Here is a 25,779-nt window from a genome sequence, read left to right on the forward strand (position 1 = left end):
TGTTATTATAGAATGTCACGTGTAACATCCTGTCCATACACATAAATGTCACAGGATTACAGTGTCATATAAAAAATAATACTTTATATTTTGGTATTGCCTTATAGAATGTGTACACCTGTAAACTTGTTGGTAATTACGTATTATATGTACTAGATCTTGCATCATAGTAGACCTATAATATATCGTTTTCTCTACAATTGTCTATATGTTTGTATTTTTGTAAATATGTTATGATAATCTCCTTTGGGAGGAAATAAAGAAAGAAAGAAATTATAGACAGGCCATCCAAGAGACCCCCAGGCCATATAGGTGTGAATCGTAGGCAGACCTCATGAGGATGGAGAACGCCTCCGGCCGCACCCACAACAGTTTAACATCGGCCCTGGTGTTCTTGTTGTAGGCCGAGTCGATCATCTTTATCCCGTACATCACCGCGGGTCGATCCATAAAGGGCTGTTTGAATTTGATGATCTCCCGTTTGGGAAATGGTGGCATGGGGTATCTGGAAACTGTCACTTCTCCCGACTCACCTTAAATACCATTATTCAGGAAAGAAAAAAACAACAATTACTTAAAGAAATATTAAATAGGCAAGATCCGTCTGATAAGAAAGATAAGTCTTACTTCTTCTTAAGGTGGTATGGGATCGACACCTCCATATTGTGACGTACAATTATATTTAGAAATAAACAATAAACCAAGTTTAATTTTATAAATAGATTCTGTGTACTGGGTTGGAGGATTCACTACGAATTTATAAATCACGAGTTCGAGTCCCAATTGGAATTTTCAAATTTTTACTGTTCCAAAATTTTTTAAAACGATTCTTATGTTAAATATGGTAAAATTTAAGAATTCTAAACCGGTGAAAGTATTTTAATCATAATATACCTTAATCAACATTAATGTCGACATATGTCCCAAACCACCTTAATTACGTTACTACAGTAACTTTTTGTTCATGCAAGTATCGTACCGCAAATATCCATTAGAAAGTTACAAATACTATGGGAATGATTTGGTATGTAGATGAATAAAAGTCCTCTTAATAAGCTTCAGACGATGGAAACAAAGAAAGAAAAACAAACAAAAACAACAAAATAACGTGTCTGACAGCTAAAATAACCTTCAATTAAAAGTTACGTGCAACCGATTAATTATGAAATATGTTAGAAACTTACAGCGGCAGGAAACAAGACCTGAAAAAAATTAAGGGAATAAGTGATTAAGGTTTTATGAAGCGAACTTCTGTTTTTAAACGAAGCATTTTATGATTCACGGAAAAAATGTATAAAAAAAGATATTTACCGATGCAGGTAAATAGGACAACAAGAAATTTTAGATCCATATAAAACACATCCATCTGCAGAAAAGGAAAGTTATATATATAAAGTTACAATCAGATAAATCCGTACAATATAGAGACAATGTGTTCTTGTCCTTCTTTTAATTAAAATGGCATATGGTTTCAACCATTTTAATTCGTATTTTAACTGCCTTGGCAATTAATCTTTTTGTAAGCTTAAAACTTCAGCCTCGGACTAAAGACATATAAGGCATTCCCTCAAATATTTTAAGTAAATAAAAAATGTTAAAACGTTTATTAGGAAGAAATTTATTTCAAAAGTTTGTTCGTTCGATTTTAACAGAATAAGAACAAAATATGTATTGGAATAAAAAAAAAGATCTGAAGTAATTGAACTCTATAAAACGACATGTTCGCATGACCATTACCTTGAGCAGAGAAAGGTTTTCCAAACTGCAAGAATTTTTTCTAAATGGATTTTGAAGACAGGTGACTTTTATTTTTTTAATGTACGAATCTTCCACTTTTATTGGCTGAGTTAGGCGCCTCTGACATAAGATTAATTTCAAAACTAGTTTAGCAACAACCCTTGCACTCATTTACATTGTACTGTGTAGTCTCCCTTTCTTGGCGGTGCATCCTTGACCACGTGTCAGCCAGTTTGTTTACAAAACTCCGATGTCACACAACCTGTTTGGTGACTATTCAGTGTAGCTTCGTGCGTTTAGTTTTTTCAACCATTTAAATTTTATTTTTATGATTTATTCATGCATAACTGTCTACTAAAGTACAAATGTGTAAATTATTTTATTAAGACCATTGTAAACTCTAACTGTCTATGTGTTTATTTTCATTTCGAAAATTATATGAATGTGTATAGAGAACAAATCATCGTGCATTGTCGTTGAAAAATGTTCCAATTATATTAAACATACACATTATGCTTATTTGTACGTGTTAAGCAAAAATTTTCATAATAATGAAGCAAAGATCAATCATAAGTGTAAATCTATTCAAGAAGATAACCAAAGTTAATTAATATTTTAATATAAGAATACTGTGAAATACCGAGTAAGTATAATATATGTTTGTGTCTCCTGAAATTTTTTAAAAATTGTGAATTAATCAAAATTGACTTTGGGCGGCTAATTTCCACCAATTTATTTACTGTTTCCCGTTTTCCGTCATAAATATGTTTTTAAAAAAAGCCAGATCAATTGAAATTTATCATCTCGGTACACCCTAAAGTCTGTCAATAAATATCACTCCCGGTGACCGCATGGGATACTCTTTCCCTCCCCCTCACCGTTAGCGTAAGGATATTTTTATCCAAATGTCATGTTGTACATTTTTAAAATACTAGGCTGGTGTTAATACAACAAAAAAATCTTGTTGTAAATTTTGTATTTACACTCACCCAGTAAAAAAAAATAATTTACAACATGACACAACACCCACTTTCACGACCTCTCATATTTCGTATCAACTTGAAGTGCATGAAAAAATGTGTCATTCTTTTTAATTAATCATTTCTTCAATTTAACTTGGCATATGCAGTGCAGAAGACAAGATTTATTCCGATTTTACAAACTTCTAACAAGGATTGATCCTATCATAAGGGAGGCGAAAAAATTTCTTCAGGGACACGCAGTCTGGGAGTCACCTTGAACCCCACAGACTGAAGCGGTCACGGAGACGAAGCTTCTGTAATTGAGCTCCCATATCATGAAAGTTTTAAGAATTTTTGAGCCCTTAAATTGACTCCAGTATTGAGTAAAATCAGTATATTTGGTGATAAAATCTGTACATTTTAGCGGAAAAAATATGCATGTATGCATAATTAATTTTTCAATAAAAATGAAAATGCAGTGCAACTGATTAATCATTAACCGATATGAATTGTTTTTGTTTTGTATAATATTCATATTTCAGACAAATAATACTTGGTCAAGATGAAAAAAAAAACACTTGTTTTATTGTCTTAATTGGGATTCTTGTTCGAGGTTTCTTTCTGAAGTATATTTTATTAATTTTAATGTAAGCGTAAATTCGATTACCTTGACTGACCACTGTGCAGCAAACGATCTCCACTCTGTTAATTCTTTCTATAGCACAGTAGCTCAACTTTAGCTGTTACATCCAAGAAATCGTTCTCTTCTTCTGAATGTGAAATTTGACATTAGGGCATCACGCGTCATACCTTTTTGGCATTAATTTCGTATACCACATACAATTCTGCTCATTTTTTCATATTTTTTTAAAATACTAGTACTCAATTCTATCCAAGAATATTTCATTTTGTACACGATTAATAACCATGCAATGACTAGCATTACTTTAACGATGCTTTTTTTTCGTCATTGTATATTATTCTTGATTAATTTCGTAATTAGTATTTACGCTTTAAAACATTATTCATGTATATTTATATCTATTTATTATATATTTATAGATATGTTATGAATAAACTACGTTTTTTTTCCTTAAAAGTGTCACTTGGTATGTTTTCAAAGAAAGCCTTTAATTTGTTCAGTTGCATGCGTAATAATGCTTACTTATTTTTTTTTTAGAATAAGTAAAAAATCAATTAATTAATAGATAAATTTATCAAAACTTTTCATATTATTAAATTTTACTAGCTGACTAGTTTGGGTATATCAAACGTATGTGGTCGAAATTGACCTTGTCCCAAATGAACTGGGCTGAGAGTTGGTACAATGCACATAATTTTTTTTTACCAAACTGTATCTCCAATTTATAAACCGATTGAGCTATCCTTTACAAATTAAAAAAAAATAAAAAGCCGACTGAATTAAGCGTTTATCGTAAAAAAAAAAGAGAGTAAATTCTTTGAAAAAAGAAAAAAATATTCTTTGCAATGCACATAGTGTGTGTACACAAAATTTTTATGTCTTAAAATCTCTCGGAGACCACAATGAAATCTGGCCATATTGGAACAATGAAGGTCGCATGTTCGACTCTAATCACAGGCCATCCATCTAATGCCCAGACCGTACATCTTCGTGTCATACATGGTCCCCATCCACACCGTGAAGTTGCTCTTCTCCACCCCCAGGAGTTGTATCTTAGCTCTGTTGTTCTCCGCGTAGTTGATATCCAGCATCGTGATTCCGTACACGATGGAAGGCTTCGCGACGAACGGCGTTTGGAACTGTATCGTCCTGGTAATGGGGAATGGAGAAACGGGGAAACCCTGCTCATCTTCGTCGCCAGACTCGCCTACATTTATAGCAGAGACATAAATAACAGACATATTGGCAACTCCGCCATTAGCGTGTTTTGTTGTTGAAAAATGTTATGGTATCAACCTTACTTTGAGAACTACATTTACATATTGGTAAATTGATATATTGATCTTAAACCAAAAGTATATTGTTTTTATGAAAAATGTGCATATGATTTAGGCGTTTTTGAAACAAGATTAATATAATGAAAATATATAGGCCAGCTATAAAACATCCGCGAAACTCATGAAAATATAATATTCTAAATCTTTTGGTAATAGAGTTTAACTGTTTATATTTCGATATAATTTGTTATTAAAGAGATATACTGATTTAAACTGGGAATACTTTACAATAGGGACCGCGAGATATCGCGAGATTTCGATCAGTTGCCAATCTCTGTTATTTATGTCTAGAGCTGATTTATAGACAAACATTTAACTCAGAACTGCTAAATATACACATTAAAGGGAACCCCAAAGAATACCCCGGTATATTAGTAATCTCTCTCTATGAATTCACATGATCTCTGCTTGTAATAACCGCGCGATATATATCATGTTTGTTAAACGGGTCTATTTACTAGTATGTGTAATGGAAATTTAACACTACTCACATCTTGCTGTTGCGGGTCCAGGGAGATGAACTGAAATAAAGACAGTAACTAACTTATACTTTACAATTCTAATATACTGTAGTTAAATTATTTGGTTTGGATTCTAACATAATCTCTTAACCCAATTAACTTTCTACACCTTACCATTACGACAAGTTTGATACCGTGAAAAGAATTAAGGCGTTAATTGGCGTTTGGCAATAAAGATAAGATTTACACCCAATATAAGGTATCCGGAGGTTTGAATGGTCGTGATCATTTTTAGACTTTTTTTTTCTCTTTGAGAAGAAAGAGTTATGTATAGAGAAATTTCAAATTTGTAATTCGTTGACCACCAAGTTCCTTTATCTATGTAATGAAATATGAATACTGGTTGTGTGTTCTTTTTTTCTGTTAACGTTGCTACATGTAAATGGATATGATTTTCACTTTTGAAGTTTGAATACTCTCAGAACTAAAGATGCGATATAAATGAGACAGAAACTGAGTTTTTTTAACCACGCATTTCACTTAGAATTAAAATAACTTGAAAAAAGACAAAGAGATTTATAAAATTAATAAATGTTGCGTTAAAAGTTAAATTTTAGACTTACGTATGGAAAGAACCAGGACAGTACAAAGAAGGCTTGCGTGAATCCGTGCTTTCGCCATTTCTAAACAAAGAATTGTAAACATTACTGATATTACGTGTATTAATTTGTATATCAGTATCTTAACATTTAGGTTGATTTTTTTTACCCATTTATTGCTCATTCATTTCATAAAGATAGTTATAAAAATTCTAAGAATTTTGGTGAATTTTTTTTGGGGTTTTTTTAAATAGAACTTGATAATATCCCGCGCAAGCGCGGGGATTAACACTTTACACATTGATAACACAATTCTAAAATGTTGAATCTTATTTATTCCATTTTCGTATATACTGTGTTTTTTTCTGCATTGATTTCTTAATCTATTCTTTAACATTGAAATAAAAAAGTAACAAGCGGAGTAGCTGGATATTTAGCTGAGGGATTAAAAATCTACACTGAATTGGTTGATATGCATGCATACATGGACATGACTTTAATTCTTTTTTGTTGCAGCTGGGTGGAAAATGATAACAATGATCTTTTTTAACCAGTGAGTGGGTATTTAGGACGTCATTTCTCTAGATTTTGTTCTTTAGGTCAAAATTTACTATAATTTTTATCACTGCCCCAAATGAGAATTTCAGATAAAAGACTGAATTAGAAAAAACAATTGATAAGTAATTAATGGTGGTGGAAATGCTTTAATTTGGCGGATCCAAGTTAATGGGAGTTAACATTATATAAATAGCGCCTGTTTGGGAGAGTAACAGTTGAAATTGACACCCCGGGGAAACTACTGTCAACCGACGCGAAGTGGAGGTTGACAATGGTTTTCGAGGGGTGTCAATTTCAACTGTCAACGTTATCCTCCCAAACAGGCACTATTTATCTTATTATACTGAATGTCTCAATTTTAGAGATTTTTAACTGCTTTTATATAGAAATAACGTGAATTCCACGGCGAACCGTGCGCGCATAATTTACGCGCATGTAACAATTCGTTTTATTATACTTTCATGTTAAATACTGAAATCTGATTGGTTAAGACGCAGTTCATAATCAGTTCATAACCCTCAGCGTTAGCAACGCTCTTAGCAACGGGTAACATTTAAAATTGTTACATGCGCGAAAATTATGCGCGTAAGGTTCGCAGTAGAATTCACGTTATTCCTATATAAAAGCAGTAAAATTTTCTTAAAAATTAAGACATTCAGTATAATAAAATAAATAGTGCCTGTTTGGGAGGATAACAGTTAAAATTGACACCCCTCGAAAACCATTTCAACCTCCGCTTCGCGTCGGTTGACAATGGTTTCCTCGGGGTGTCAATTTCAACTGTTACCCTCCCAAACCGGCACTATTTATATAGTGTTACCCGTTGCTATGTGTGTTGATAACGCTGAGGGTAATAGTATATAAATAGTGCCTGTTTGGGAGGATAACAGTTGAAATTGACACCCCAAAAAAACCATTGTCAATCGACGCGAAGCGGAGGTTGAAAGGTTTTTGAGGGGTGTCAATTTCAACTGTTATCCTCCCAAACAGGCACTTTTTATTTTGTTATACAGAATATCTTATTTTTTAAGAAAATTTTACTGCTTTTATATAGGAATAACGTGAATTCTACAGCGAACAGCACGCGCATAATTTTCGCGCATGTAACATTTTTTAATGTTACCCGTTGCTAAGTGCGTTGCTAACGCTGAGGGTAATAGAAAGGATTATGAACTGCGTCTTAACCAATCAGGTTTCAGTATTTAACATGAAAGTATAACAAAACGGATTATCAACTGCGTCTAAACCAATCAGATCTCAATATTTAACATGAAAGTATAATAATAAAACATATCCTTGCTTCCTTGCAATGAAATAATATTGAATGATTACGTAAACAATTAAATTGTTTATCAGAAATTTACTTGGATTATATATAGATTTATATAGATAGTTTTTTCAAGCTGTTTATCGAAAATGAAAGTAGGTTTTTAATTGATTTTGCATTAATTACTTATAAGCTTGAATTCAACTATTATAGGCAGCCTACGGACATCATCACACACGTGTTGAAATACCAAGGTGTTAGTAGTTATGCTGGTACAGGCAATTTTTAGTTGATAGGCAAAAAGTATAGATATTTACCTCTTTATAGTCTCCACTGCTTTCTACGGTTGAGTGTCGAGGTTTGTTGGTTTTAAACCGGTTTTTACGTGTATCTGCATTCTGCAAGCACGTTCTTTAGATTTTATATCTATTACGAGCAATCGTGATTTAAATGATAAATCATTTCATAGTAAAATAGCCTGAGCAGTTCCTCCAAAAAAATTCAACAGATGTTATGAATTGACATTGACAATAATACATGTAATGTTCACTTAATTAATATTACGAAAGATGAGGGGTGAAATTATTCAATCCCATTACATTTCATTGTAAATGCAAGCTGCACTTTGTTGGTTAGTATCACAATAGCTTTACCATCGATTCTGTGTCAGAAGGAGCTAATTTGTTAATGCCAAGTTTTACTATTTCTTAGCCTGACTGTTTTCATTCATCATTTCAACATATTTCATGTAAAACAAATAATCGTTGCAAACTGTTGCAACTGTAGAAATATTCCTTGAAATTAGGTATATCTCAATCACAATGTACTACATCCCCCGACACTACATTGCATCATCATCTTATATTCTTGTTATGTGGAAATTTAAATCGTGGTTTACACAGGGGTTTTTTTTTCATTTTAATATTATTATTTTTTGGTAATATATAGATTCTTCATTTAAGTACAGAACCACTCTACGTAAGAATCAGGTAGCCAATGCAGAAACAGCAAAACATGAATGATTTAGTATCTCAAAAGTTTGTTTTTATTATGTTGATTGTCAATGCATAAATAAACCATTTTGACACATTTTTGTCAAGAGTGTGGTGTAGGTGTAAAAGCTGGGGGGTTGTGGACAAATTCAACATGGTGGTTTTATATGAAATATATATAGAAAATGTCATTTTTTTTAAAAATGTTTTTAATAGAAACTCCACAATATGTATAAATAAAAGGTTAGAATTTGGATAAAGCTATTAAAATAGAAATAATAAAGGTACAAAGTTCATAAATTTTGAATACTTTATTTTTGCTTGTAAACAGAGCAATAAGCCATAAGAAGAATCGCTTGTGTATCGGGTATATAGTTTGTTACAGGAGAAAATTAACTGCAATATTCGTTGAATGGATTGTTTGTCGCATTTTTTAAGGAATAAGGAATCATTCTTCGAGTACTAAGTATCATGAGGTGATGATTTTGGTCGGGGCGTGATTAAATCCAGTTCAGATCAAATCAATTCAGAATGATTTCTTATTACTTCATTATATTTCAATATCGATAAGTAAATCCTGCTTGCGTCCAAATTATTGAATTTATTAGTCTGCACAGTACAAAATCGGTACGTTGTGTTATATCACAGGCAAAAGACACTGAAAAATGTAAATACATTTATTTATAAATCAAATGAAAAACTTGATAATCATAATGCTTGTAATCTATGTTTTATGAATATTTTTATAAATAAAAACTCTTCTTTTATTTAATGAGATTGGTACTTTACTATTAATGGGTTAACTGCAATGAGCAAACGTCTCCATTTGGAAAGCGTTTTAAGTAAATATGTTTTAGATTGCAACAAGAAAGAATGCGATGTTTACCGCGGTAATTGGTGAAACACACCCACAAAATGTAAAGATATAATAGTTTTTGGTAACAAACAGTGAAACCTTGCTCCCCAGTCCATAATTTCATATAACTTTAGAATTACAATATTTACATTTACTGAGTACTTTCTCTCAAGATATACGAATGTGTTCACACACGGTTTCTAACAAATCCAACTAAATCACAATCTATAACCAGTTTGTCGGCGTTTCAAAGTACTTAAATTATTTAGCATATTTTTTGTTTACTGGATACCAAATAAAATTAATGAAAATACCTAAAACTAACACCGTATAAATAGTTACACTATAATACTAACATGTACTTGTATCTTTTACGTGTATTTTTGGAGGTTGCTAGGCGCGGATTATTTTGTGATTTATCCAACCATTGAGAGCACCAAGTAGTTAAGACTGTAAAGTAATGTTGAAATACAGATGAAAGATATATATCAGATTATGATTTATCTTCTTTCCCATACGTACACAATTTTGAAAGTACTATGAAGAAATTTGACAACATAGACAAAATGTCACACGTGTCTCATAGAAAAAGTCAGAAAAAATATCCTCAATTCACGTTTTGTTTAATTATTCGATAATTAGAAATACATCAGAGTTCAAACAATTTTCATTCAATAATATGAAAAATACAAGATTTCTCTTTTGAACACCCATCCCCCCGGGCTTGTTAGGTTTCAATACACAGCTTAAAATTTAAAATAAAAAGTCTATATATGGAGATTTTGCATAGCAGCGGAAATGAAAGTACCCAGATAATAACGTTGAAAAATTGTGCGAGGTGTCCCGGGAACTTCCGAATCAAAAAGTGACAGTTCCAAACGGTAATCAATAGACAGATTATGAAAAAAAAAATCAACAGACGATCATTTTTATTATGAAACTTTTTATTCACAATGTTGATTTGTGTAAACAAAACCAAAAAATAAAATAATAAATTACATGACTACACAGCTTCCTTCTTACTCGAGTTTTTCAAAGTCAATACAAATGAAATTCTCTCAGGACCAAATTATGGCAAAAACTGTCAGGTAATTTCAGGAAGTTGAAATGAAAAATAATGGGGATCAAGGATTGAGGTATACGTGTGTCGACACATCAGCTATATCAGACCGATGGACAGGCCATCCACGTTACCCCCATTCCGTACATCTGGGTATCGTGGACTGTCTTCATTTCTAGGGTAAACTCCTGATTGGTCAGATTCTTCAATTCCACGGCCGCCCTTGTATTTTCAGCGTAGTTTAGGTCCAACATCTTGATTGCGTACATGAAGGCGGGTTCCTCCTCGAATGGTGTTTCGAACACGATTGTTCTTTTCAGTGGGAAGGGGGTGAATGGGTATCCTTTGTATAATAGCTCGCCAAACTGACCTGTAAACAAAGTAGTGAAACTTGATAGAAATATTAATTTTTAAAGGGATTCAAAGGAAATTTAATCTGTATGATATTATTAAGGATGATGGAACTATTTTTAGTATAAAATTTTACTTACAACGATTTGAATCAGCGAATGCAATTACTGAAAAGGAATAGATACATTAACGTCAGTAGGGCAAGTTAAGATTGATAAAAAAAAGTGCGGAATAAAGGATTCCGTGTAGTTTAAGTGAATGTTATTTGCTAGTTCTAAGTCAATCAAATAATGTATTTTGATACATATACATGTACATGTATGTATATTCAGTTTTTTAAATTGAAATCATTGTCTAGTAACATTGCCTATATAGAACCAATTTTTTAACATATATTATATACCATATGTTGTTTTCTTCACAATATTCATATAACATCAGCCATAAATTGTATTCATTTTACGTCTCAATGCATATTATCATTGTTTCATTGAAAGTTATAAAAGATAAAAACCAAGTTTTCTTTGAATAATAAAAGGTTTCTTACCTAGCATTGTCAGGAATAACTGTAGCAGTCTCATTTTAAATGTCTTCCTGAATAAATAAAATTAGCAATGTTTTTTATCTTAATATAAAGAAAAATTGCTATAGATGAGCACTAAAGTCAGCGGTAAAACGTGCACTTACTTACAATTCTTGTACCTTACAAATCTTCTTCTGAAATTATAAGTTGAGAAGAACAAACTGGCCTCTGTTTAGTTATTAACGACAAATGCTGTCCGTTAACATTTTTGTATCGCAGCCTGTGCAATGATGAATTGAAGACCTGACACATTGCGTCAGGTAAAGAAACAGGCTGACGAGGGTAAAACTAGTTTCGACGTCTGAGCGCCTCCTGAAATTTATTGTGTGTGTGTAAGATCAGACAGACCCATCGAGATTATTTATCTGTTTTTTTATTTTTTCTAAAACAATAACAATTTTAAACTAACACATATTTTTTTTAACTATTGTTATAAAATAAATTGAATTTCAAAATTGTTTTTGTTATCTGATTTGTAAGGAATGGGGTATCGCCATTAATGTGACTATTCATTACAATAAATCTTCCGCCTGTTGTCATAAAATTATTTTTATCAATTGCAATAGAACAATGCAATTTTTGCAGTTGTTGCACCAGAATATCAATTTTTTACTTTGATTATTTTTATCATCTACTAGTATTGCTTTTTTTTTTTTAAATGAATATTACTTTTTTAAGGGGTGTGTAAAGATTTTGTTGTTGTTGTTGATTCATTATTAATTCTATGTTTTTCGGTAATTTTGCTATAGTATGTAATTTAGACTGTCGTTTCTTCAGCAAACAGCAGACCTTAGTAATTACAAAGAAGGCGCAGTTATGCTTTTCATTGTAGATAATTCATAAAACTAGGAAAATAAGTCATCAAAATTATGTAACTGTGTACGACAGTATATAAACACGCATTTCAAGCCTTCGTATTTTTTGAAAACTGAAAAGTTGATCTAAAAAACACAAGTCTTGCTTTACAACCTTCACATAAATCAACAAACCAGTAAAGCTTACGGATGAACTAAAGAATGTTTTTGGTCCGCGAGTCCCAGGCAAAGACAGTAAAACAGAAACTCGTGGTCATTCACATCGTAGAAAACTTGAACAAGCAAAAATATATATGTATAGATTAATTAGATATTTCATTTTTTTTAATCTTTTAATTTATCTATGTTAAATCAAATTTGAAAAATATTTTCTAAGAAATTTCTGATGTCTTAGAATAAGTTGTTTGTAACTAGTATATACTTTAGATTCATGTTGCAAAAAACAATACTGACGCCTTTTACTCTTTTTATAGTTTTTTTTTAAAATTAATATCTCATTAGTTATAGTGTTAATCTAAGAGAGGAATACATCTGAAACCAATGTCCTAAACGGGACATTTGGTCAAATATGCATTGTTAAAATGCACTTTGAAAAATTACGCACTTTGAAAAATTTTTCAAAGTGCGTTAATTTTTGGACCAAGTCAACGCACTTTGAAGAAAAAATAATTTTTTTTTTAAAGTGCGTTGACATCGTCGATATTAATGCACGTTGAAAAACATAATCTTTTAGAAGACCAGTGCAAGAAAATTAACCCACATCCTAATGCTTTTTTTTTTAAGTTTATTGAAGCGATTTATTTGATTAGAATTCGAAAAGAGGGTTACTGTTGAAACACATAGATTCTTTAACATTCCAATGGAGAAATTATTGTAAAGCCAGCTCGTTTTTTTTTAAATAACACTGCATGCACTTATACAGAGCATACTTCTTTTTCCGATCTTAAATGTTTACCCCAAGTTGCTGAATATCATATATTTTGGAAGGAAAAATGAGGGGTAGGGGACATTCTTCTTGTAATCAATCAAATGGTGCACTGGTATTTGACCTGTATCTTTGGTTAATCCCCACCCCCGCCCCCATCCCCGTTCTAAATACGGTAAATTAGATACACGAGTGTTAACAAATCATCATACTATCAACAAATTAGAAATTCAGTTCCAAAATCTGTGATATAAAAATATTTTTTCAAAGTGCGTTAGGAGTGTCGATACTAAAAAATGTTGATGTACCTTCATAACGCACTTTGACAATTTAAAAAAAAAAAATTTAGATTTTTTTTCAAAGTGGGTTAACTTGGTCCAAAATTTAACGCACTTTGAAAAAATTTTCAAAGTGCGTAATTTTTTCATAGTGCGTTGCCATAGTGCATAATTAATAACCCCATCCCTAACTCTTGACACTCCTGGCTCGTTCGATAATCAAGTAAATTACTGAATTATGAAATTATGACATTTTAATTGCTCGGATCGAATCTACGCATTGTTGTGGTACTCATGTAAGCGACGTGACCCATATGCAGTTTGCATTATTGGAGAATTATGCGGAAATGATTGAAAAAAAAAATTCTGCAAGTGTTTATTGACCTAATAACAAATAACTTTAACAAAAATTCAATGGGTGCATACACAAAAAAAATCCAAAACGAGGCGTTCAGCTAACAGAACACAGTTCGCTCTGCCTTGCTACATTGACTGCCGGTTGTGCTGAGGCGGGTCTCTTTTTCTTCCCCTTTTTATACGTCAGGTCAAATACTGAGACATAGTCGTTATTGTAGGGGGGACAGGAGGACACGAGCAGTTTGTCCCCAGTACTGTTGATGGCCACACACTGGGGGCGCTGTATACCGTCCTCTCTCGTCAACAGGGTCTTCACTTCCTTTCCATCTAACGATATGACCTAGATAATTAAACGAAGACGTGGTTCAATGTTAAACCTTGTATAACAAGTTTAGCTTTTAAAAAAAGCTTACCGTCTTAAGAGCGAACCCGAAACAGCAGTTAGTTATCAAAGACAATTTAATTCTTTTTTATATAAATGTCACCTTCCTCTACATACTATGGCGTGTGGAACATTTTATGTCATTATGTGTCTTTAAAGCCTGCGTGTCTAAAATTGAGAAATGCGTACCCGAGCTTCTTAGTTGATATCTACTAGAGTAGGGTAAAAGAGGTCTTAAGAAGGGTCGTCAACTTGTATTATTTTGATAAAATCATATATCGCTGCATTCAGCATTTTGTTTAACAAATATTACATGTAGTTTTACATATCTAAGGTGCAATCAATTTTACTGAAATTAGCCATACCGTATCATTTTTTTTTTTTTTTTTACATTTTTGTATTTAAATAAAAATAATAAAAGAAAAGCAAACAGTTTCAATAGATATTATAGAATATTGCTTTCAACTAGTTGGACCTGAAAATCAAAGACTGAATTTCATTCATAGCAATGTGTTGTATTGCTTTTTCGTTTTCTCACTTTTTAAGATTTGAAATCTACGAAATTTGTTAAGTCGTACGTGAAAAAGATCATCAGAAAATTACCTCCCTTGTGCCGAATACTATTTCAACCAATGAAATAAATGTAAATTTTCACATCATATATTTTCTACCAATCACAAAGGAGAGGAAGTGCACAACCCGGAGACTGTTAATTATTTCAACTCTTTTATACCGTCTTCCATATCCATTTTTTCTCTCCAGGAAACCGAAATAACAATTGTTATTTATACTGGTATAATCAAATTGTCGTTTAAACTGATTAGATCCGATATTGTAAAGCTTGTCCGCATTACAGATTAGCTCTCTTTGAACTACCTGTTATGATTTTTTGTTTGTTTATTGCTCAATGCTGAACTCAAAATTCTATTGTTGAGTATGTTTGTAACTTACTGAATGGTTGACGTCCGACTTCTAAAGGAACTTTCATTTATGAAAAAAATTATTCAAGATGAACTCTCTTTTTGGCTATTCCCTCTATGCTATTTACATTGATCCATTGAAAATATTGTTCAATAATACTTAAAGCAATATGAGCTGTATTTTTTTTTTTAGAAATTATTATGCTGCAAAAACCTGCTAATATGCTAAGTCTGCATGTAACTTAAACTTTTATGATAAAAAAGGTTGGAAAAAATCATAAATTTTTGTCAGAGGTAATATATTTCTTCTAAGGAATATACATTGTGTATAGCAAATCAATTTTTTGTACAGGACGACAATAATTCAATTTCGCTCCAAATAAGGCTCCTTCAGGCACGTAGCATCGTTTCTGAAAGGGGGGGGGGCAGTATCATCAAAAAAATCTTGACAAGCAAAAAAAAAACAAAAAAAAAAAAAAAAAAAAATAGAAAAAAGGGGAATTTTGTTTCATTTTCAAAAATAAGTTGCTGCGAGAAAAAGTGGGGAGGGGGATTTCATCATGAAAATTGCAGCTCATATTGCTTTAAAAATATTTAAACTATAACTTTGATCGGTGCATTTGAGTGATATCGGTGATATTCAACGAGAGGTTTCAATATCAGCAGTTTTTTGTGGTACATATCAAATAATTTTAATAATCATATAACAGTTGCGATCATTGTGGCTGTAAAAACATTGTACAAAGACATTTTCAGGTAGGGCAACGTGAAAAAGGTCTCAGCAGGGATGGTTCTTTGCGTAAATCTACCTTGATGCTGTTGTCCTTCATGTCGGCGACAAAGAGATGGTCTCCACAGATACACAGTCCTCTTGGCATTTCAAACTTGTGTTTCCATCTAAACCGACCTTGCGTAGTGATACATATCACGTGACCCTCCACCCCAACACCATCAGCCACAAAGATGAGACTTCCAGATTCGTTCATCGCGCAGTACCAGGGTTCTCGAAACAAACTCTTTCCATCGATGTCTTGCCAAATATGTCGAATGATTTCTATGTCCTGAAAAATAATTCGCTTATCCAAGTCCTTTCCGGAGCACACGGCTATTTTCCCTTTACAACTACATATTCCTCTACAGTATCCTGACAATGAAAGGACCTTTGGCACATAGATTTTCCAGTCGTTGTTGTATGTCTTTGATGACTTCAGTGAATTTCTCTCGATGTCACAATACCGGACGCATCCGGAATCACTGACCGCCACGGTTTCGTTGTCTATTAAAGCGACGTCATAAGGTTTGAAAGAATCGTCCTCTGTCAACAATTGAAAATCCGCCGAAAACAGTTTTAATTTGAGATTTCTATTGTCTACTATTAACACTTTATCGTCCTCCAAAAACACGGCACCCGTTATCCAACATTCCGCATTATCCGATTCCGAAGTCACTTTTACTTGCCTACAATGCCCACTTTCTATAGTATACTCAAACGAGTTAGCGGACTCTTCTGGGAGGGAGATGGTTGTCCCGGCAGTGGTGGTCCTGGACGGCAGCGATATACCGTCCAAAGGATACAGTTTGTGATTTTTGGTGGCTTTCAGAAGAAGATGAAATTTGGAGCAATCGGCGCAGTATTCCTCTTGACACGCGCGACAGACATTTATTGCTTTCATGGTTATTTCGCGCTTTTGACAGAGTTTACAAGGCTTGTCATTTTTCTTCGGAAGCATGATGTCCATAAGACTGATGATCTGGTGGTTACTGGGGAACTGGTCCACCCAACTCTCCGCGGGCTTCTTGACATCCGGAGGAACCACATTATGGCGACACACTGGACATGAAAACTCATACTTCCTTCCCTTGGCTTCTTGTTGCTTCGTTATATACACTCGTAGACACTCTCTACAGAAGGAATGGAGACACGGCAGTCCTTTAGGGTTGGTGAAAATGTCGGCACATATTGGACAAGTAAACTCGCGGTGTAAGTCATCTTCCATTTTACCATAATCTAATTAGTTCAGGTCGTGTGTTTCTTGTAGATACGTCTCGGATTGAAAGAGCTCCTTTTGTCAGAAGTGTGATGAAAGTTGACGGTTTCCTGACATGACAACACTGCCGCTGTTTTGGCTTTTTGCATATGTCAAGTTTGAAATTAAATTTCCTTCGATCGAACAAAAATAAAGCCCCAAAAATTTGAAAGGTGATCATTGACGCATCGAGTTCTACAGAATGCCCCCAACTCGCTGCATTGTATCAACCTTTCACACAATGCCACCTTTTCTCAATCTAGACCGGTGTATATTTACCGATGAGCGGTTTAAGCATTGTCAAAAAATAAAACATATTCTCTACCAGGTATACGAAATCATACACAACACCCTTTAACTTTTCTATGATGAAACCAATGTTTAAATATTTCAAATTAAAGATACATCAGTAGTTAAATCTCCACTCAAGTAAAATCTTTTCAGTTTTGGACATGTTTATAGTACCTAGGAATGGGGGTATAAAGTGCGTGCAATTCAGCGAGTAATTATCCTCTGAATTAAATTGTGTCAACATATATTGAATTCTATAAATTTAGTCTCCCGCTGGTTTTGACCGTAAATCGATGTAGAATTTTCCATATATTTACTTATCAGGGTTTTTATATTTTGACTGACGCAATATATACGCGCAAGTACAATACTGCAGAACTGATTAAATGAATGGGTTGACTGAATACAATGGCAACGTATACATATCCCGAACCGAGAAAGGAGTTATAGGTGGCAATCAAAGTTTATGTACGCAAATTGTTATCAACTTCTGAAACATTATCAAAAAATCATTCAAAGGTTTGAAACCTATAATTTTTTTACCTGATACAACGTGATAAAACTTTGAAATAATAAATCTGAAGTTTATTTTGTCTACAGAATATTATACCTTTACAAGACACCACGTCAAGGGGTAAGATACCTTAATATATACAGGTAGTAAGAACGAATACAATTTTTAAATCAAAGATAGATTGGAAGAAGAATGAATAAAGTAACATGTAAGGTTCATTGGTCTTTCACGCACCTCATATATATATATATATATATATATATATATATATATATATATATATATATATATATATATATATATATATATATATATATATATATATATATATATATATATATATATATATATATATATATATATATATATATATATATATATATATATATATATATATATATATACACACACACACACACACGCACACACACACACACACACAAACACACACACACACACACACACACACACACACACACAAGTTTGCTTTAGTGATTTTGACACTCAATATTACCATATCTTCCTTTAAGAAAATTAAATGAAAATGAAAATATCAAAACTTAACAATTTTACATAGGAACAACAAATGATATCTTATGTCTTTCTCTTCCTTGGGGGTTCATCGGTCAATCTTATTATTGAATTAGAATGACAAAGACTTGACATCAAACATATATTATTTCTTGGTGCACTGCATTTTTTTTTAAAATAATTGATTTCTTATTAAAATTTCACTTTAAATAATTCGAAAAAAGTTAGTTTTAACTAAAGTTCTTTTACACCCATTCATGCTTTTTCTGTTGTTGTTGTTTTTTTAAATATATAAAAAGAGGCAAATAATTTTTTTAAACATTTTTTTAAAAAGAAAAAAAAAGATATATTCCTTAATCAGAAAATATCCATTCATGTTAGTTTTGACATCGACTTACTTTTCACTCCCCCCCCCCCCCCATAATGGCTGTTTGAGATTAATGAATAGAGCATAATTTGCGTTAAATTCAACATTTGGGGGGGGGGGGGGTAGGGGGGTCAAGAACAAATTACATACCGTTTTCTTATATACTATATACATGCTATTTATGTATTACATTGTTTGTTTGACAACGAAAAAAAAAGCCAATAAAAAGTACATGTACAATACACACGTTTATATGTAATGTCTTTTATTCATTTGAGCGTTTATTTATTTATTTCTGATAAAGATTGGAGCATATGTGATAATGTGGAACAAATAAGCTAACAGAGACATAGATAATTATTTATGTCTCTGACGCTACTAATTCACCAGTGTTGTCGGTTACTCGATTGACTTTGAATCGGGTTCGGTAAACGAACCGGAAGTTTGTGATGTGCAGACTTATGGGATATTTTTAAAAGCAAAACACGTGGGTTATCAACATCAACTTGTCTTACTTGATCAAGTCTTAAGAAATGACAAGACCAGGTAAAATAAGTTTATATTTTTGCAGAAAGATAAATGTGCCATGTTACATTTGCATAACGTTAAAGCAGTTCAAACGATTGTCTGCTGTTTATCAATGTATTGAGAAGATAAATCGCATGAAAAAGACGCATTGCAGAAAGCATGCTTGCTCAGTAAACACTATATAGTTGTGCTTATGAAGTGAAATCAAATTACATTACTGAAGGGTGATTGAAACAATTTTACATTTAATTTTTATCTTTTTAAATTGTTGATAATTATAGATGATAAGATTTTCTGTCAAGCAAAAAAAAAAAAATACATTCATCATGCATCAGTAACTTGAGTAAGTTAATGTACAGTATTGTTTGAAAAATGTGAAAGTATTGCTCTGTTTCTTAGCTATCTTCGTCTCCAATAAAGAAAATCGGTAAATATTTTTCTATCATTAGAAAGGGTACCCTATATGGATACCAGTTTTTGAAGAAGGGGGGACACATTGTCAAATAATTGCTGGTGAAATGTCTCGTACAACTGATTCAATTTTTATTCGAAGACTTAACTTAACAGCTCTAATTTTTTGTAGATTTTTCACCTAGAGGCCGAGGAGGTGGTCGTGGTAGAGGAGGGGACAGAGGTGGCCGTGGAGGTTTTGGGGACAGAGGTGGCCGTGGAGGTTTTGGGGGTAGAGGTGGGGGTAGGGGTGGAGGATTCGGTGGTCGAGGAGGTGGATTTGGAAGAGGGAGAGGAGGTGATCGCGGGGGTAGAGGAAGAGGAGGAGGTAAGTCAATGAATAAGAACAAAATGTGTTAATGAAAGGCCAGGGTGTTAATGGAGACTACCTTAATCACACAGTTACTTATTAACTTATATCAATATAATAGATTATTAAACATAAACAATGCACCTATTTATTACTTACATATGGTAGTTTTTAAGTTGTAAAGCCTTTATCAAATACTGGTATTGACTAAATAGCAACAACTGTATTATACATAAACAATAAGTACTAATGATTCAATCTTTTACTCTTTCAGGAAGAGGTGGTGGTATGTATCAGCAATTAGAATTATTAAGAGGGCTTAATGGCTGGGGCCATTTTTAGACTATATTTATCTCCTTTTAGAAGAAGAGCTCTGAATAGAATTAAAGACAAAATTTCAGATTTTACTTTAAAATTATTTGTTATTCTATGTTATAATTTATAGCTAAAATAATGATATATAAATATTTAAGGTAGATCTGATGGGTATTTTGTAGATTACTCAACCTCCTATATAGTTTATAATTAGAATAAATTCAAAGGCAGCTTTTTTTCAAGTTTTTATCATAAAAAGTTTTCTGTAAAGTAGCTTGACCCATTTCAACAGTTAGAAAGATTAAAATGTTTAATTTGATCTTGAAAAACTATTATTGCTTTGTGTATAAATGTATCTCGTAATTGAAATGACATTAACAAATTGGATAACTTATTTGTCATTTTAGGAAGAGGTGGTTTCAGAGGTGGAAAAAGTGTTGTTGTTGAGCCCCACAGACATGAAGGTAAGGACGCTGACTGTAAAAACCATAAACATACTGGTACAAGTAAAATATTTATAGGGAGATGTCTTTCCATAACTTTCTTTGAAAACTCTTTAATAGAGAAGAAAATGGATATTTTCTAGTTAATACATGGACTTATTTGCTCAGACTTTTATGACAGGCTTAAGTCAATCACAATTGTCTAGGATTCAAACGATTTGCACTTTCAGTAAATTTCTGCAATATTACTTCATATTTGTCTTGAAATGCTACTGCTCACATTATAGGTGTATTCATCGCCAGAGGTAAAGAAGATGCTCTGGTGACTTTGAATATGGTGCCTGGAGAAACAGTGTACGGGGAGAAGAAGATTGTAGTAGAGGTAAGTAGTAAAATCAAAATACTGAAGAACTGACGGGAGTTGATTTTGTTGAAGTTTGTTAATCTTAAAATCAATGATATGTTATTTTGAATGACAAGCACATGTAGTTTCTAATTTGTATTTGAATTACGCACATTTTTATAATATGAATTTTTGGACTTTTTCGACAAGAATGTCAAGAAACCCCCAAATGAATCATGGTAAATAATATTTATAGTAAAATTAATTCAATCAAACTATGTATCAGTAATACAAAATATTTCTTTAAAATTGTATGGATCCAAGCAATTTTGAACTCTAGTCTCGTTCAACCAAACGCTCGGCTGACACCGTAAATCTCCGACAAGCATTTACGGAGACAGCCAAAGGTCGAGTTGAACGAGACTATTAATATTGAACTCTGGCGTAGGAATACATACAACTACAAAGAATATTTAAATTGTTTGTACCATTTAAAATCTGACTATTTTCAAGGTATTTATAAATAAGTTTCCTTGAAAAACAATGCTTTAGCATACATTACATCGGATTCATCAATCATTTTCAAGAATTAAGTCTTGTCAGCAGCGATGATTTGTGCTGAGGTCCAAACACTGTTTCACTTTCGGTTTGTCTGAGTGACTGCATAGGAGAGTTGATTAAAATCAACTCCCCAAAAAACAGATACTTCCATTGATCATACAGAAGTTTGGTACTGGGTATATATTAGATTAATGGTTTATGGAAAATGAAGCCTGTCAATTTCTACATTAACCAATAACCATTGTGTTACTTTTGCTTATTAACTGGTGTCCAATTTTATACAAAGGTACAGCAATGATAAACAATTATTGTTTTTAGTTCTGCCAGATATTTATTTTTCTTATGAACATTTTTTGTTTTTTAAAATAATTTCCCCTTTATCAATCTTTGATATGTAAAATTTAGTAACAGTACTTATCGAATATCAAAAGTGTACAAATTATTCTTCCAACAGTAGTGAATAAAGAAACATTTTTAAAGAAAAAAAAATAATTGTATCACATAAACCTAGATCAATATCTTGTGATTGACCTTTGAAAGGAAGGAGAGAAGAAGACTGAGTACAGAGCATGGAACCCGTTCAGATCCAAGTTAGCTGCGGCCATTCTTGGAGGTGTTGACAAAATCTACATGAAACCTGGTTCTAAAGTCTTGTACTTGGGGGCAGCCTCAGGAACCACAGTTAGTCATGTCTCAGACATAGTAGGACCAGTAAGTACAAATACATATTGACGTTTATACTTAATTCCTATTTCATCCGTCAATAATGTTTGGAAGAAAATCATGTGCTCACTGTCTGTTTTTCTCTCTTTCTCCCTCTATACAAAAAAAAAACTCCGAATGATGTATATGAAAGTTTTTTGATGCCAGTGTTTGTGTGTAAACATTTTTTTTTTATCAATTATCTTCACATAAGCTGTAAAATTTATTATATTTAAAAGCATTATGATATTTTAGTATGAGACACATTTTATACCAATAATGAAAGTTAAATGCATGTCTTTTTTACAGGACGGTTTGGTGTATGCAGTTGAATTTTCACACAGAAGTGGTAGAGATCTGATCAATGTAGCAAAGAAAAGGACCAATATTATCCCAATTATAGAGGATGCCAGACATCCACACAAATACAGAATGCTTGTTGGTAAGAATTACTCACAACGTAGGGGGAGATAATTTTAATCATATGTCTTTTGTGGAAATGTATTCATAATGATTGTACACTGTAGGTATGGTGGACACAATATTTGCTGATGTTGCACAGCCTGATCAAGCCAGAATTGTAGCCATCAATGCCCACCACTTCCTCAAAAATAATGGCCACATTGTAATATCCATAAAGGTAGATACAGTCACAAACTTTAAATATATATGATTCACAGAGGTTTTTCAATTTTAGAGTTATGCTTCTTTAAATTTTCTTGAAAATAATTTGTACTGAATTGATTTCAGGCCAATTGTGTGGACTCGACCGCCGAGCCAGAGGCAGTGTTTGCCGGTGAAATCAACAAATTAAAGGGGGAGAAGATTAAGCCCCAGGAACAGCTGACGTTAGAGCCTTACGAAAGAGACCACGCAGTAGTGGTGGGAGTCTACAGGTAAATTATTTACTCAAGTAAATACAGATACATAAAAAAAATCCATCTGAAAACTGTTTACAATGCTCATAAGTATTATTTTTTCTATATTAATTTGTTTATCCGAGAACTTTTATTTTTATCTAATGAATGTTTATGCCAATACTTTCTTCTTATTTATTGACTGTTGAGTGAAATAACTTTATTATGGAAATATCTGTACTGTTAATTGTCCCAACTAACTTGAGTTGATTAAAGTTTTATACATTTGGTGACAGTGATTCTTGGGATTTTGGAGCTATATCTATGGTTACCAGTAGTTCATTACTTTATAATCCTTATTAAGCCATATATTATACATTTGTATTGTCTTTTAAAAATACTTTGTTAAAAATAAGGATGGCGTATGATAGTGATTATTAAAAGTTGCCCATTTGAATGTTTTATAATTTTCTTTTGACAGGCCACCTCCAAAGAAATGATTCACCATTGTGTTCTTCTCATCGTCTTCATCATTCTGTCTATAATGCGCAGCTCTTACACTTTCTGGCAGGATAATGAACAGGTTTTCAATATCCCAAATAAATTTTGTTACTTTATGATGAACGTCAAGAGTAACCAACAAATGTGTCAAAACAGAAAGTATAAATGGGGCATTTTATCTTGTTGTATCATGAAAATTCATGAAAATCTTTTTAAATATTATGTTAATCATGTACACAATAAATACATGGATATTTTGGCCTGCTTTTATTTCATTTCTTATGGTTTGCCATCTTGGCTGGTGTGTGGGAAATTTTATATACGTACACTTTATATTTGTTGCCTGTATTGAGTAAATTATGCACAAGTACTACTATTGTACACGTTATTTCATATACAGTGTAAAATACTAGTAAGGACATTCTACAAAATGACAACTTTTTCTGTGATGATTAAGGAATAGTACACTGACTTTCTTACATTGATGAAGACGATAAAAAATGAACTGATATCAATTTATATGCATGTCCATCCATTAAGTTAAAGTAACCCCCTTTCTTTTTAATACATGTAAACTAAACCCAATTGTGTTCATACAGCAACTGACAAAATCAAATCATGATATAACCGTTAAAATCGGTATATCCGCTCAGAAACAGGTGTGTGTTCCTAGCCTTAAACTCTTAGAAATTGTCTCCGAACCGCATTATTTAGTTTTTTTTTTAATTGAATTAAATGTCCCAACGTCATTGATTAAAACGTGTCATGTGACTGCCGTCTATCCACGTGTTTCTGTAGTAGACAAATAGCAAAAAAATAACAAAAAGTTACGCAAAACAAAAACGCTATATTTATGTCTACCGAGTATGATTTCCTCTAATTCTTACGAAAACAATTCATTTGGTCGAAACCTCTAGCGACCTAAGAAAAATCACGGACTGCACGAAATAATCAAGATGACGTCAAACTCAAATTCCCGTAAGAGACGATTTGGCTGGGGTTTTTTTTTTTAGCTCACCTGAACCGAAGGTTCAAGTGAGCTTTTCTGATCACCCGTTGTCCGTCGTCCGTCCGTCCGTCCGTCCGTCCGTCCGTCCGTCTGTCTGTCTGTCTGTCTGTCTGTCTGTCTGTCCGTCCGTCCGTCTGTAAACTTTTCACATTTTCAACTTCTTCTCAAAAACCACTGGGCCAAATTTAACCAAATTTGGTACAAAGCATCCTTATGGAAAGGGGGTTATAAATTGTAAAAAAAAAAGGGCACAGCCCTTTTCAAAAGGGAGATAATTGCGAAACAGTAAGTATAGGGTGCATGTCTTTAAAAATCTTCTTCTCAAGAACCACTGCACCAGAAATGCCAATATTTACACAAAAGCTTGTATATATAGTGAAAATTCTAAATTGTAAAAATCGTGACCCTCGAACCAAAACTGGGGCCCCAGGCGGGGTTCAAAGTTTAACATAGAAATACATAGGAAAATGTTTTAAAAATCTTCTTCTCAAGAACCACTGCACCAGAAATGCCAATATTTACACAAAAACTTGTATATATAGTGAAGATTCTAAATTGTAAAAATCGTGACCCTCGGACCAAAACTGGGGCCCCAGGCGGGGTTCAAATTTTAACATAGAAATACATAGGAAAATTTTTTAAAAATCTTCTTCTCAAGAACCACAGCACCAGAAATGCCAATATTTACACATAAGCTTGTATACATAGTGAAGATTCTAAATTGTAAAAATCGTGACCCTCGGACCAAAACTGGGGCCCCAGGCGGGGTTCAAATTTAACATAGATATACCTTAGGAAAATGTTTAAAAGATCTTCTTCTCAAGAACCACTGCACCAGAAATGCCAATATTTACACAAAAGCTTGTATATATAGTGAAGATTCTAAATTGTAACAATCGTGACCCTCGGACCAAAACTGGGGCCCCAGGCGGGGTTCAAAGTTTAAC

The 25,779-nt window shown here is 32.9% G+C and overlaps 5 protein-coding genes across 8 annotated transcripts; 1 reads left to right on the top strand and 4 right to left on the bottom strand.

Moving 5' to 3' along the window:
* Positions 1-273: 273 nt before the first annotated feature.
* On the bottom strand, positions 274-2,024 carry LOC128191710 (uncharacterized). Its single transcript, XM_052863923.1, has 4 exons — positions 1,738-2,024; positions 1,312-1,366; positions 1,185-1,202; positions 274-533 (listed from the first exon to the last, which is right to left on the bottom strand). Exons 1-4 carry the CDS (start codon positions 1,906-1,908, stop codon positions 274-276), a joined length of 504 nt encoding a protein of 167 aa, XP_052719883.1. The 5' UTR covers positions 1,909-2,024.
* Positions 2,025-4,116: 2,092 nt separating this feature from the next.
* On the bottom strand, positions 4,117-7,976 carry LOC128156576 (uncharacterized). The gene is made up of 4 exons (XM_052818750.1): positions 7,882-7,976; positions 5,764-5,823; positions 5,171-5,200; positions 4,117-4,549 (listed from the first exon to the last, which is right to left on the bottom strand). The coding sequence occupies exons 2-4, from the start codon at positions 5,819-5,821 to the stop codon at positions 4,290-4,292; spliced, it is 348 nt and encodes a 115-aa protein (XP_052674710.1). The 5' UTR covers positions 5,822-5,823; positions 7,882-7,976; the 3' UTR covers positions 4,117-4,289.
* Positions 7,977-10,390: 2,414 nt separating this feature from the next.
* Positions 10,391-11,679, bottom strand: LOC128157083 (uncharacterized). 2 transcript variants are annotated; one of them, XM_052819448.1, is made up of 4 exons: positions 11,515-11,679; positions 11,371-11,417; positions 10,964-10,990; positions 10,391-10,842 (listed from the first exon to the last, which is right to left on the bottom strand). In XM_052819448.1, the coding sequence occupies exons 2-4, from the start codon at positions 11,402-11,404 to the stop codon at positions 10,577-10,579; spliced, it is 327 nt and encodes a 108-aa protein (XP_052675408.1). In that variant the 5' UTR covers positions 11,405-11,417; positions 11,515-11,679; the 3' UTR covers positions 10,391-10,576. The 2 variants fall into 2 exon arrangements, with proteins under 2 accessions (XP_052675408.1, XP_052675409.1); XM_052819449.1 differs by having other exon boundaries at positions 11,511-11,679.
* Positions 11,680-13,795: 2,116 nt separating this feature from the next.
* On the bottom strand, positions 13,796-17,347 carry LOC128156021 (uncharacterized). The gene is made up of 2 exons (XM_052817975.1): positions 15,893-17,347; positions 13,796-14,121 (listed from the first exon to the last, which is right to left on the bottom strand). Exons 1-2 carry the CDS (start codon positions 17,078-17,080, stop codon positions 13,876-13,878), a joined length of 1,434 nt encoding a protein of 477 aa, XP_052673935.1. The 5' UTR covers positions 17,081-17,347; the 3' UTR covers positions 13,796-13,875.
* A 1,907-nt stretch (positions 17,348-19,254) lies between these two features.
* On the top strand, positions 19,255-24,082 carry LOC128157372 (rRNA 2'-O-methyltransferase fibrillarin-like). Of its 3 annotated transcripts, XM_052819884.1 has the most exons (11): positions 19,256-19,359; positions 19,925-20,014; positions 20,048-20,119; positions 20,376-20,387; positions 20,824-20,880; positions 21,147-21,241; positions 22,304-22,474; positions 22,775-22,907; positions 22,993-23,105; positions 23,216-23,361; positions 23,804-24,082. In XM_052819884.1, exons 1-11 carry the CDS (start codon positions 19,347-19,349, stop codon positions 23,820-23,822), a joined length of 921 nt encoding a protein of 306 aa, XP_052675844.1. In that variant the 5' UTR covers positions 19,256-19,346; the 3' UTR covers positions 23,823-24,082. The 3 variants fall into 3 exon arrangements, with proteins under 3 accessions (XP_052675842.1, XP_052675843.1, XP_052675844.1); XM_052819882.1 differs by having other exon boundaries at positions 19,255-19,359; positions 19,925-20,119; XM_052819883.1 differs by lacking the exon at positions 20,376-20,387 and having other exon boundaries at positions 19,255-19,359; positions 19,925-20,119.
* Positions 24,083-25,779: the final 1,697 nt, after the last annotated feature.

The sequence above is a fragment of the Crassostrea angulata genome, chromosome 7 (assembly GCF_025612915.1).
Source record: "Crassostrea angulata isolate pt1a10 chromosome 7, ASM2561291v2, whole genome shotgun sequence".
NCBI lineage: Eukaryota > Metazoa > Mollusca > Bivalvia > Ostreida > Ostreidae > Magallana > Magallana angulata.

Excerpts from the sequence above, each read along its gene's own strand:
- LOC128156576 (XM_052818750.1), bottom strand. The coding sequence starts at position 5,821 with ATGGCGAAAGCACGGATTCACGCAAGCCTTCTTTGTACTGTCCTGGTT. Across the intron at positions 5,201-5,763 it reads TGTCCTGGTTCTTTCCATAC|TTCATCTCCCTGGACCCGCA; the intron begins GTAAGTCTAAAA and ends TCTTTATTTCAG. Across the intron at positions 4,550-5,170 it reads TGGACCCGCAACAGCAAGAT|GCGAGTCTGGCGACGAAGAT; the intron begins GTGAGTAGTGTT and ends CTATAAATGTAG.
- LOC128157083 (XM_052819448.1), bottom strand. The coding sequence starts at position 11,404 with ATGAGACTGCTACAGTTATTCCTGACAATGCTAG. Across the intron at positions 10,991-11,370 it reads GTTATTCCTGACAATGCTAG|TAATTGCATTCGCTGATTCA; the intron begins GTAAGAAACCTT and ends ATTCCTTTTCAG. Across the intron at positions 10,843-10,963 it reads ATTCGCTGATTCAAATCGTT|GTCAGTTTGGCGAGCTATTA; the intron begins GTAAGTAAAATT and ends CTTTGTTTACAG.
- LOC128157372 (XM_052819882.1), top strand. Across the intron at positions 20,881-21,146 it reads TGAGCCCCACAGACATGAAG|GTGTATTCATCGCCAGAGGT; the intron begins GTAAGGACGCTG and ends CTCACATTATAG. Across the intron at positions 22,908-22,992 it reads CAAATACAGAATGCTTGTTG|GTATGGTGGACACAATATTT; the intron begins GTAAGAATTACT and ends TGTACACTGTAG.
- LOC128191710 (XM_052863923.1), bottom strand. The coding sequence starts at position 1,908 with ATGAGTGCAAGGGTTGTTGCTAAACTAGTTTTGAAATTAATCTTATGT. Across the intron at positions 1,367-1,737 it reads AAAACCTTTCTCTGCTCAAG|ATGGATGTGTTTTATATGGA; the intron begins GTAATGGTCATG and ends CCTTTTCTGCAG.
- LOC128156021 (XM_052817975.1), bottom strand. The coding sequence starts at position 17,080 with ATGGAAGATGACTTACACCGCGAGTTTACTTGTCCAATATGTGCCGAC. Across the intron at positions 14,122-15,892 it reads TGAAGGACAACAGCATCAAG|GTCATATCGTTAGATGGAAA; the intron begins GTAGATTTACGC and ends TTAATTATCTAG.